The sequence below is a fragment of the Saccostrea echinata genome, unplaced genomic scaffold, assembly GCF_033153115.1.
Source record: "Saccostrea echinata isolate AGI-Se365-2 ecotype Australia unplaced genomic scaffold, CSIRO_AGI_Sech_v1 ptg000014l, whole genome shotgun sequence".
NCBI classification, from domain to species: Eukaryota; Metazoa; Mollusca; class Bivalvia; order Ostreida; family Ostreidae; genus Saccostrea; species Saccostrea echinata.
The window spans coordinates 17,251,057-17,262,500 of NW_026889763.1; the positions used below are offsets into that span (position 1 = coordinate 17,251,057).

Sequence of the window (11,444 nt, forward strand, 5' to 3'; positions counted from 1 at the left end):
GAAGTGGGAAGATTTCCAAATTTCTCGGCGTTAGATGATGAACAAAAACATCTTTGGTTACTCAATACTGAAGACAAAGAAACTCTTAATTTTGGGGGCAAATTTATAAATGATAACATGTTATAGTAGCCATACACTTTTTATATGTGGTATATTCCTTTTAACTGAAATATAGTACAATATTATTGTTGAAATGAGCAATGTCATTTACCAATTGTTATACTATCCATTGGCATATCCTTTCCTTATTATTGTAATAATTTCATACTTGTCTGTTATGGGCTCTAAATTAGAAAATAAATGTTCTGATCTGTAAAGGAGTAGATAATCTCTTTTTTTTTTATATAACAGCTGATCGTCTGGTTTTATGTAGAATACTAGATCCACATGAATAGGAGAGGATCATCACGTTAAAATTCTGGCACCTGATCCCACCTTTGATGTTTTTTAGGATGCACTGGCGGATTTAGAGGGGGCAGGGGGCCCGCCCCCCCCTTTTGTGTCCAAACTATACATAAGATTTGATAAATCAATTTTTTGGGGTGTGTCCGTAGGCCCCTTCCCCGACCCCAAACTGGTCGGGACCCCCTTTTCAAGATTCCTGGATCCGCCACTGGGACGTGTTTGCTCTGCTCCCGATTTGTATTGTTTTAAAGGACTTTTGAGCTTGATTACTTTCGTTATTTCCATTAAAATGCGTATCATACTAGATCCACATGTATAGGAGCGGACCATTGAGTTTTGTTTAGTCTCCAATTATAATCGATTCATGCTTTCCCGTAGAACCCCCCCCCCCCCACTTTTTTTCTGAGTATAATATTTTGCACAAAAACACAAACACATTTTTAGTTGTAAAGTCAAGCACTGGCGCAAATTCCAGGATTTAGACAATGCATGATTTAAAATAGTAAATTAGGGTTTTGTTTGTTTGTTTTTATTTATTTATTTTTTTAAAATTTAAATTCATTTTTTTCTTTCTTGGCAGATAATTTTGGAATCGCCCCCACCAGTTTTGATCTCTCTCTCTCTCTCTCTCTCTCTCTCTCTCTCTCTCTCTATATATATATATATAATAAAAAAACTTTCAAACACTTTTTGAAATATTTCGACCGTGTTACCGGCCTTCATCAGTCGTGTTTATTTGAATGCATATTTTGCTTGTTAGATTTTTTGGAAAGTTGCCCCCCCCCTCCTCCTTTTGAAATCGTTGCTACGGACCTGTCACGTAAATATAGACTTTTCATTAAAGACAGTTTAAAATTTCCAATATTGTTTTTTGTTGATATTTGATACTTAAGCATTATACTTTCTATCATTATCTAAAGGCAATGAACCGAGCAGTCCCATTTGCCTATAATGAGGAAAAGCTTCGGTGAATTCATTATTAAAGACAAACCTTTGTTAAAATGATATATAGATGCATAGGGAAATGTTTAAATATTGCTTTGTTTAAATACTTTGAGGAAAGATGACCCTACTAAATTATGGAGGACGAAAGTGGGTAAGCATTTAAAACATAAAGAATTGTTTACAGTCATGCGATGCTGCATCCCCTTGCATTTTTGGGGAGAGGGGTTTATTTACTTTATACCAAAGATCATCTTGTTTCCCAACCATATACGTGGTTCTGTTGAGAATTATTCTGTGGACATATGTAGATAGTCCCATGGCTACGTACTTTGTTCAGCACATTTTTAAGGCAAATTTTAAGAGAGCTCATCCTAAATTAAGTAACATGCACTTCAATAATTGTTTCCTCTCTAAAAATTATGACGCTGTCCCCATGACCGTAGGAACCGGGGACACGGGGGGGGGGGTGCCCCCAATAGTTTTGCCGATTTATAGAAAACTATAGAAAACATAGCTACTATATGCTTGTGCCCTTTCAATAATAATGTCGGATAACTTTTTTTTTGCTTGTCAAGGAATATTGGTAGTTGATAGTGCCCCCGCCCCCACTTAAAATGTATGGTTGTGCCCCCTCAAAGTGAAATTGCTTCTTAAGGGCCTGGACTCCCATATACAAAATAAAAATACTTTTGTAAAATATTTCACTTTAAAAAGTCCTATATCAGTAGTTATGTGCATATAGAACTATATTTATATTGAACTTTTCTTTAAATTCACTTTTTCTTATCGTAGGTTGGGAAAGAGCATTAAGCGAAATCGACCAACAGCAAAACGCCCTAAAGATTGGACTGAACATAATAATGTACCAGAAAATTCGAGCGAACCTTCACCAAAACAGGACACCGAAAAGGCAAGTTTGTGGCAAAAACTTAAAAACGTCACCAAAGCTAAATCTAACGAAGAACACCCTATAAAAACACAAGAAAACGCGACAGCCACAAATCCATCGAGTAACTGGGACCATCTTTTGAACGACAAATTCCCTGATTCGTCAAACAAGCCCCGCCCTATGATTGACATAGGTACTCCCATACGCAAAACTAGGGAGGAGAGTTCGATTCCGAAGTCCCAGTCTCAGTGGCTGCAAGCGTTCCGGGCCATCTCTGAAATGAAGAGAACAGAATCGAACCAACCGAAACCGATGGACCTAAAACAAATGGATCGGAAGTATGAACCTGTCACTGTCAATCAGTCTGCATCAAGCGAAGTAGGCCGTCCTAAGCCATCAACAGAAAACATAGGTATTTCCGTGTTTTCCATGTTCTTAGGCCATCCCAAGTTTTTTCTCTGTTTAGCGTCCACCCATCTTTCAAAAAGCTACCTACCTATTCGCAAAAAAAACACACAAACCAAAAAATAAAACAAAGACTTTAGGCCATCATTAAAAATATCTTTTTTTCCCCCAACCCGACCCCAAAATCTCAAGTTGGGTCGGTAGGTAGGTAAATTATATTTTTTTCTGACAGCAGTTTTGGAAATACATTCTGAAAAATTGAATAATATCTTTATAAATAAGAAAGAACAAAAGAAACCGATTTTTAAACCGAATACCATACAAATGAACAATGAACAACATGTATGGTAAATTAATTCACAAATATTATTCATTTGAACATGTGAAATATCTCAGGCCAGCGTAAATTTATTGAAATCGAATATTTACAAAAACACAAGATTCGCAAATACAGAACCATCGGACATTTGAGTACATTTTTCAAACCTACTATGATTTTCGAGCTTACACAGACAAAAAGGGCCTTGCGTGGCGCAGTAATTCTAGTGTTTCGTTTTGGAGTCACGACGTAATTCAGGAGCTTGTTCTAAGTCACAGGTCCCAACGTGGGACGTGGAGACCGGTCAGTCGAATAAGACCGTAAAAAACGTAGGTCCATTGTCGGAGTATACATGTAGATGGCACGTAAAAGATCCCTTACTGATGCTTAATAATCAATGGCCATAAGTCCGAGTAAAAGTCTAAATCAGGAGACCTCCACCGGCTCAACAATTTCTAAAAGTATTTTAAAGCAAAGAAACAACCTGTTTTCAAGGGCCTAACTAAAGAAAAATAAACTGGACGTCTCAGGAAGCCGTACCATAAGCAAATTTTAAAGATTTCAACACTATTTGGAAATAGTGTACATGTATAAACAATGTATAATTCAACCAAACCATATCTAAAATGATTAAAGTTTCATATATCCAATTTTATAGTCACGGAGTTAATACCCCATGGATGAAAGGAATAAAGAAACGACATCTGAATTTTATTTATCAAGATGAAATAATCATACAAAGACATATTTACAACTCCTATGGTCCTATATAGTAAAAATGGGATCATACATGAACTGTTTATTAGATCGAAACGAATCAAATGCAGTGAAATTTTTTATATGTATTCACAAGGAGCGCCCCTCATCTGCTCAAGAGGCAGGCTTTGCTATGCGTACTACGTACGTAAATTTTAGAAGACACATTTGTAAATACCATCTTAACACTCCTTAGTCATGGTACATTAATTCACGAGATGTCTCAAGAGTTTAGGATTCTAATAAGTTAAAGATGTATAAGATTAATACGTCACCATTGTTTTATAACACGAACTAACCCTCTGTGGCCACATGTTGTGGACACCAAACAAAAGCCGCCGTTCTGTTAAAAAAACGGATTTTGATGAAATTGTATTTTATAAAGTTGATTAACAATAAAAAAATATTTCAATAATCTAATTAAAAAAAACTTTTCAGTCGGCACGATTTAAGTGGGTCGGTCGCGTTAGGGGAAACAAAGGTAATTTTTATTTTGGCCTTATCAATCTCCTATGCAGAGTTGTCGTTCGTTCCTCTCTCAGACACCTCTGCAATGGGCTCGCGTCAAGATTTTTGACAAAACGTAAAAAACATAACATTTCAAGGATTATTTTAAATTAAACTAATAGTTTTATATCTATTTAGTAAATATCTATCTTTAAGGACTATCATTAGCTCAGACATTTAATTATAATGAATTAAAACAAACGCACTATTTCTCGTGCTTATCACTGTGATTTACGCGAGCCAACGACAGAGGTGAATGGTAGAGAGTGAGACTTTATAGTCGTAAAAATGACGTCATTCAAAAGATATGTTTTGATAAATCTATTTTCTTCGTTGAAAGATCTATTCTTCAGCAAAACCGAGGTATTAAATGCTTAGAATATTCCTTATATGACATATTATTGACAAATATTTATAGAAATTGACAGAATTCAAAGATTTTGACCAGAAAAATCGATTTTAGGACTCCTGATTCTGTTTGTTTTTTTCTGATATTGGGTGTCAAAAACCAAGGCGCAAGCGGACGCTAAACATAGAAAAAACTTGAAATGGCCTTATATATTTCTTGGAGATATTATCTGAGAAGCTCTGACCCGAGGGTCATAATGCTCATCTACATGATGCCTCTCTCCCTGACAAAAAATGTTCATGAAACTCCTTTTTGCCCTGACCTCTAATCCTAGCCCCTGAGGTCATGATTTGAACAAACTTATATTTGTACTATTTATAACTGAGTTTTATCTTTGCTGATCCAGTGGTTGTTGTCTAGTAGACATTTTTAATGACCATATCCTATAATTATTGTTTATTAAACATTTTCTCTTTTCTATTTGGCAAGGCCGTTCATATGATGAAATCCAAAGTCCTCTTAGGCAATAATGCATTATGTCAAATTTGGTTGAAATTGGCCGGCTGTTGTAAATGTGAAACTTTAAGAGACTGCAGAACTGACGACAAACATCGGATACTAGTAATCAAGTAAGGTAGTTTTTGCTTGGGTAAGCCAGCAAGCACGGAATCCCACAGTCTCAAAAAGAAATTTACACAATATTTAGCTCACCTGTGTTGGAAGTTTAAATGAGCTTTTCTTATCACATTTTTTTGTTTGGCGTTTGCTGTTTTCATCAGCAGATTTCCCCCTATATACACTGTATTTCCTTGTAAAATTTTGATCTCCTATTGTGGCCCCGCCTACCTCAGGGGCCATGACTTGAACAAACTTGAATCTACACTACCCAAGGATGCTTCAGTACAAATATGTCTGATGTCTGATCATGACTGCTATTCTTGAGAAGAAGATTTTTAAAAGATCATTTTTCTATGTATACTACGATGTAAAACTTTGATCGCCCATATTTTGGCCCCAAACTACCCCCGGGAGTCATAATTTAAACAAATTTGAATTTGCATGTACACCATATGATAAAGCTTTCACATTAGTTTTATCTTTTCTGCCCTAGTGGCGCTTGAGAAGAAGATTTTTGAAGGATGCCATTATTTTTTCACTCATTCTTAATGATCTCCCTTTGAAAAAAAGTGTGACCCTTCATTTAAAAAACTTGTATCCAATTCACAAGGATGCTTTGTAACAAGATTGTTTGAAATTGGCCTAGTTATTCTGGAGAAGAAGTCGAAAATATAAAAAGTTTACAAACGGATGGACGGATAGGGCCATTTAGTCACTCAGGTGAGCGTTATGGCTCATGGGCCTCTTTTTTTATAAATCATATGGAATATGTTGGACTTTTAAATAAATTATGTATTATTTGTCGCTTTAGATTCGTTCTGGTTGCCCTCACCACGGACTTCACGCCCAAACACTCGCCAAACCCATATGGAATTCTGGGGAGCCGAAGACTTCTGTTTTGACACAGTTTCTGTTGATCCCGAAACTACACAAGATGAACATTCTTGGAAAATGTCATAAGAAAATGACCGCTGTTGAAAACAGTATGGTTTTAATTAGCTGGAACACTCAAAAGACTCACTGAAAATAAACAAACGTGAAATAAGGTTCTCTTACATGTGTGTTTTAATTTTGTTCTGTTAATTACACTTCAGAAATGCGACGTGATTATTCATTGTTTTGAACATATTTTATTGAATTAATCAAAAGGATTGGAAACAAGTTCTTGCAACTTACTGGTTCCTCTCCTGAAATATAACAATATGTCATGCAAATAATACATTAAAATATAATATTTTCAAGTGATATATAAAGTGAATAAGACGTCAATTTAAAATCTACATGTTTCATCAATAAATTTATGAACAGCAGCAAAAATATTGTTATTAGTAAGTACAGGCAAATTATTATCACCCCATAATAACAGGTTTGTGTCAATTGTAACCAATTCATCAAGTAAAAACAGGTGATTGAAAAGATTGTTCCTAGCATTTGCATAATTTCTACAAGCAAAAAAATAATGATAAGCATCTTCATACTTTCCGCATGAACTGAGGGGATTGTTGATGATATTGCGTCTATATAGATCATAATTAAGTAAACAGTTGTGTCTTAGTTTAGTATGAATTATGTTTGTGTAGCGTTTGCCAAAAGAAAAATACGTTGGCGGATAGCTGATTTTTGTACAAGCTCTTAAGTTTTTACGAAATGAATTAATTGAAATGGCTTGTCTTGTTTCTAAATTTAATAAGTTCCATTGTTTCACGGCGTCTGGTACAAATGACCTTTTGAATAGTTCTAATCTACATCTTGGGATAATCAACTGCTCTTTGTTGCGGGTATTGTACTTTGATACATTTTCATGCTTGTTTGGTATAATATTACTTAAATATTCAGGAACAGTCCCTTTATGAATTTTGAACATAGTAGTCATTTTTGCAATATAGCGCCTAAATTTTAAAGTTTCCGAACCAGTTTCTAAATAAAGTGTTTCTGTAGACGCAAAAATAGGGAGTCCTGGGACAATTCTAGCCGCAGCTAGTTGTACTTTTTCAAGTTTTTCAGAATCATATTCAGAGCAACCATCCCAAACAATAGAAGCGTATTCAAGCATTGGTCTAACTTTTTGTGACCTATGATTTAGATAACTAGAAAACCACTGGAGGAGATCCCCGGATAAACCATAAGTTTGTAATTTAAAAATGAGACCTTTGTGCCATACTCTGTCAAATGCTTATTTATTATGATTATTCATTCTCAGAGAGAGAAAGAGAGATCGCTTATATAATTTAGTTAAAACTTTCTGATTCTCCGAAGTTGATATGAAAAAGATACTGGAGTTCCTCATAGACAATTTCTATGTAATCTCTTCCAACAATCTGTTGGAATGACAATGTTCACTAATTGTGCTCCTTTATTAGCCGACCTGTTTTTTATATTCCTATGAAGCAGAATTAATATTCAAAAACTTCAACATGAGAAGAATTAAAGTCTTGCTGTGGCTTTCAACTCAACATTTAGATATGTCGACGACGATTGAAAAATTTGAGATGTTTTGTCGTGATTTTATTTTTTAATAAAATGTACAGGTTACAATTGATATGCCTATAAACATCATTTAAGACATTCATCATATATCATTATTGTCTGTTAAATGTATCTAAAGGTCGGTGCTTTTATCTATCGATCTATCTATTGTCTGTTTGCCAGTTTGTATTTTTAAAAATCTGTGACATGAAAATGTCCCCAACTTTCAATTAAATACACTGTATTATATTTGTCGGTTTATTAAAATTATGTCATCTTAACCAGTTTTTCAGTGAATTTGATAATGCTGTATAGCAAAGATGTACGGAAGCCGGTTGGTGCCAGGTAGAAAAAATATTTTATCTGGCGGCCGCCACATAAATAACTGGCGGCCGCCAAATAATTTTCTGGCGGCCGCCAGATAACTTATCTGGCGGCCGCCAGAAACTTATCTGGTGGCCGCCAGATAAAATATTTTTCTACCTGGCACCTACCGGCTTCCGTAAAGATGAGAGATTCAAGTTGTTTTATTACTGAAATTAAGATCTGTTCATCTTTGAAAACTGGAAAAAAGGTGCAGACGACCATTATAATTGTACGTATTATAATTTATTATTTTAAATTATATATTCAGTGGAAATTAATGCAATCTTTCAACTTTGAACCCATAAAAGTGTAAGCATGGAAACAATCTGATTAAAATCAGATCTTCGTTGTACAGCGACTATCAGAATTTCGGAGCGTAACAAAGGTCTGATTTTAATCAAATTGGCATGGAATCATCAAGAAGAACAGAGAACAATTTTTGAGAAATTCACATGTTTTTTTTTTTTTTGTTTCGATAATAAAGAAATACCCATTTGTTTTTAGAAATTTAGCTTGTAGAAAGTATTTCTTCCATAGTGAACTTTGATGCTGGATATATTGTTATACTGCATTCGCCGTTCGATCACATCTCAGTCTAGTGCCAGAGGTCGTGTTTGCACTCGGAAGGCCTCGGGTACTAGACTCCCCCCCCCCCCCCACCCCCCCACCCCGAAAAAACAAAAAAACAAAAACAAAAACAAAAACAAACAAACAAAACAAAACAAACAAACAAACAAAAAGAAAGAAAGAGGTAAGGTAAAATACGATGTGAAAACCGAATATCTGGATGAGGGAATGACGTAAAGAGTGTGAGAGGTTTTCCCTCTTTGTTCACGAATTAGTAAGGGGACAAGGTGACTTCATGAACGAACTATCTAATATACAATATGGCAGCCCCCATGGATCATGTTCGCTTTTAGTTTTATCCGATCTGAGCAGTAAATTAATGCATGGTGAGTTCCAGACGAAAGTTTTCTTGTGAATAACACAGACTGAGATAATGTAATAATACAAAGAATTGCACAGGTTTATTAAAGAACTTCTAGGATAATTCAAATATTTGACACATGCAACAGCAGTGCAATAAACACAAGTACTTGGGTCTTGGATCTTGGATTATAATAAATTATGTATATCGTATTGATATATAAAAAGAGTAAATGTATACATATTTGTACGCCAAAGCCAAGAAACTGTGGCAATAAACAATTAATTATATTAACTTTAAGCATACCATTTGCTAGGGGTGCAACAATACACCAATTTCACGATACTGTACGATACGTATCACGGTATTCAGTTCACGATACGATACATATCACGATACAAGACAAGATTAAGAAGTCTTTCATGTTTGTCATCATATTTTTTGAAACTTAACAGGGTTATATCAAATGTTCATATTTTTTGATAATGTAGGAATTTAAGCTGGACTGTGGACATCGGCCTGGATAGCTCAGTGGTTAGAGCACCTGACTAGTAATGCAGGGGTCCCGGGTTCGATTCCCGGTCCAGCCATATGTTTTTCATTATATATATATTTATGAATTTTCAATGTATATTATTTCATTCCTCCTTTCCATACTACAGATGGTGCCGTGGCCTACCTTGTACAGGCAATATAATAAATAATATGTAATTAATGTTAAGTCCTGACAAGGTGAACTTGTGTTGTGTCTTCGGGGGCGAAGACTATTTAAGGAGGGAGGAATGTAGGAATTTAAGCTGGACTGTGGACATCGGCCTGGATAGCTCAGTGGTTAGAGCACCTGACTAGTAATGCAGGGGTCCCGGGTTCGATTCCCGGTCCAGCCATATGTTTTTCATTATATATATATTTATGAATTTTCAATGTATATTATTTCATTCCTCCTTTCCATACTACAATAATAATTAAAATATCAATTTGTTTACTTGATTTGGATTGATTGGTAGATCTTTGAGTTGTGACAATATTCTAAACCAATGACGAACATTTGCAGGGAACTAGGGGGAAGACATTCTTTTATTTACATAGAAAACCATATGTCCTATTTCTCCTGTTAACACGTTTTAGTCAACAAGACAGCGAATCTTCATTGTGATGAGATATCATGTTACGATAAAACAAAAAAGATCTAAAGGGTTTATCACTTGTCTTAACATCTATAACTTTTAATAACAATAGGAATGAGATTAAGTCCTTCACCGTGTTAAATCTGAGGTCTGTAAGATGCTGGAGATGAGTTTACGTTATCGTCGACCCCCTGTCTAGTGCGGAAGCTATTTTAAAATTGTAAACAAGGAAACAAAACAGACAATTCGGATAATACTGGGCTGATTGAACCGAACCATGATATCAGTTTAGTGTATCGTGAATTTAACCATGGAAAAATATACCGCGATATACCGTCAAATGGTTTATCATTGCACTTTTACCATTTGCCTTGATTTTTCAACTTGAGAGTTAAAAAAATTAATAATAATACATTGTTATCCTGTCTTATTTAGGACATTGATCAATATATATTTGAACTTATGTTGTACATCATCATCGCAAGCCACAGTTTTTTTGTCCATTCTATTTTGTGGAAATACCGGAAGAATGGACACACAGGCACTCAGGGATTTTTTTAGGGTCTCTCCGGGGCCGAAATTCGGCCCCATTCCCAATGCTGAAAAGTGTATGTTTTTCCCAAAATTATACCTAAAAATTCCCAATATGAAAAAAAGTATTAAGTTGTAAATTATTAAAATAAAATAATGACAAAAAGGTGTTTATGTTCTCCATGTGCGATGTACGAGCCATCCGAGGAGTTCTGAGAAGTTATTCGGAATACTACAGATGTTTGTATGCATACTTTTTAAAGTGGGATCGATGTTTAAAAATTAAAGTCAGGATCGTTATTTAATAAATAATCGTGCATCATCTCTCCAGTTTGCCTAGGACGGTAATTTTCAGGCAGGCTGGGTTGAATCACTCTTATTCTTATAAATTTGTCAAACAATACCGATTAACCCATCATCTGGAACAAACCCACTCTCAAATTTTATCTTAAAGAACTTCTTACAGAAAGGTAAAAAAGATGACAACGTATAAATATGTTCATTTACAATGTTATCATACCTTGCGGCTTTGCCATTTTTAAGCTTCTGAACTTCGACAGCGGCTAGTATTATTTCATATCACTAAAGCTGGTTTAAGCCAGCTTCATACTATAAAAAATAAGAAAAATGATTAAATATTTGACTTTTGCTTCTTTTTTCCTATTTATTTGTATGAAGATATTTTTCCCAATTTCAACCAAATATCGCTATTTTTCCCAATTTTGACGGCCCCGGCCCCTGGAATCAAAGGGTAAAAAAATCCCTGGGCACTTGATGTTACATATTTTTCTTATTAAAAAAACAAACAAAACCTATAGATACCTTATACACAT

The 11,444-nt window shown here is 35.0% G+C and overlaps 2 protein-coding genes and 2 non-coding genes across 4 annotated transcripts in view; all 4 read left to right on the forward strand.

Annotated features, from left to right (window-relative positions):
* The first annotated feature begins 1,462 nt into the window (after positions 1-1,462).
* On the forward strand, positions 1,463-6,153 carry LOC133186548 (uncharacterized). Its single transcript, XM_061321779.1, has 3 exons — positions 1,463-1,501; positions 2,143-2,651; positions 6,005-6,153. The coding sequence occupies exons 1-3, from the start codon at positions 1,485-1,487 to the stop codon at positions 6,151-6,153; spliced, it is 675 nt and encodes a 224-aa protein (XP_061177763.1). The 5' UTR covers positions 1,463-1,484.
* A 2,757-nt stretch (positions 6,154-8,910) lies between these two features.
* Positions 8,911-11,444, forward strand: part of LOC133186867 (RCC1-like G exchanging factor-like protein) — a 55,197-nt gene continuing 52,663 nt past the window's right edge. The window contains exon 1 of the mRNA XM_061322239.1: positions 8,911-8,978. Within this exon, the coding sequence (XP_061178223.1) occupies positions 8,976-8,978 (3 nt within the window). The 5' untranslated portion in view covers positions 8,911-8,975. The remainder of the gene's footprint in view (positions 8,979-11,444) is intronic.
* Positions 9,470-9,543, forward strand: Trnat-agu (transfer RNA threonine (anticodon AGU)). Its single transcript has one exon. It is a non-coding gene; the product is annotated as a tRNA-Thr (tRNA).
* Positions 9,767-9,840, forward strand: Trnat-agu (transfer RNA threonine (anticodon AGU)). The gene has a single exon. It is a non-coding gene; the product is annotated as a tRNA-Thr (tRNA).

Excerpts from the sequence above, each read along its gene's own strand:
- LOC133186548 (XM_061321779.1), top strand. Across the intron at positions 2,652-6,004 it reads GCCATCAACAGAAAACATAG|ATTCGTTCTGGTTGCCCTCA; the intron begins GTATTTCCGTGT and ends TTGTCGCTTTAG.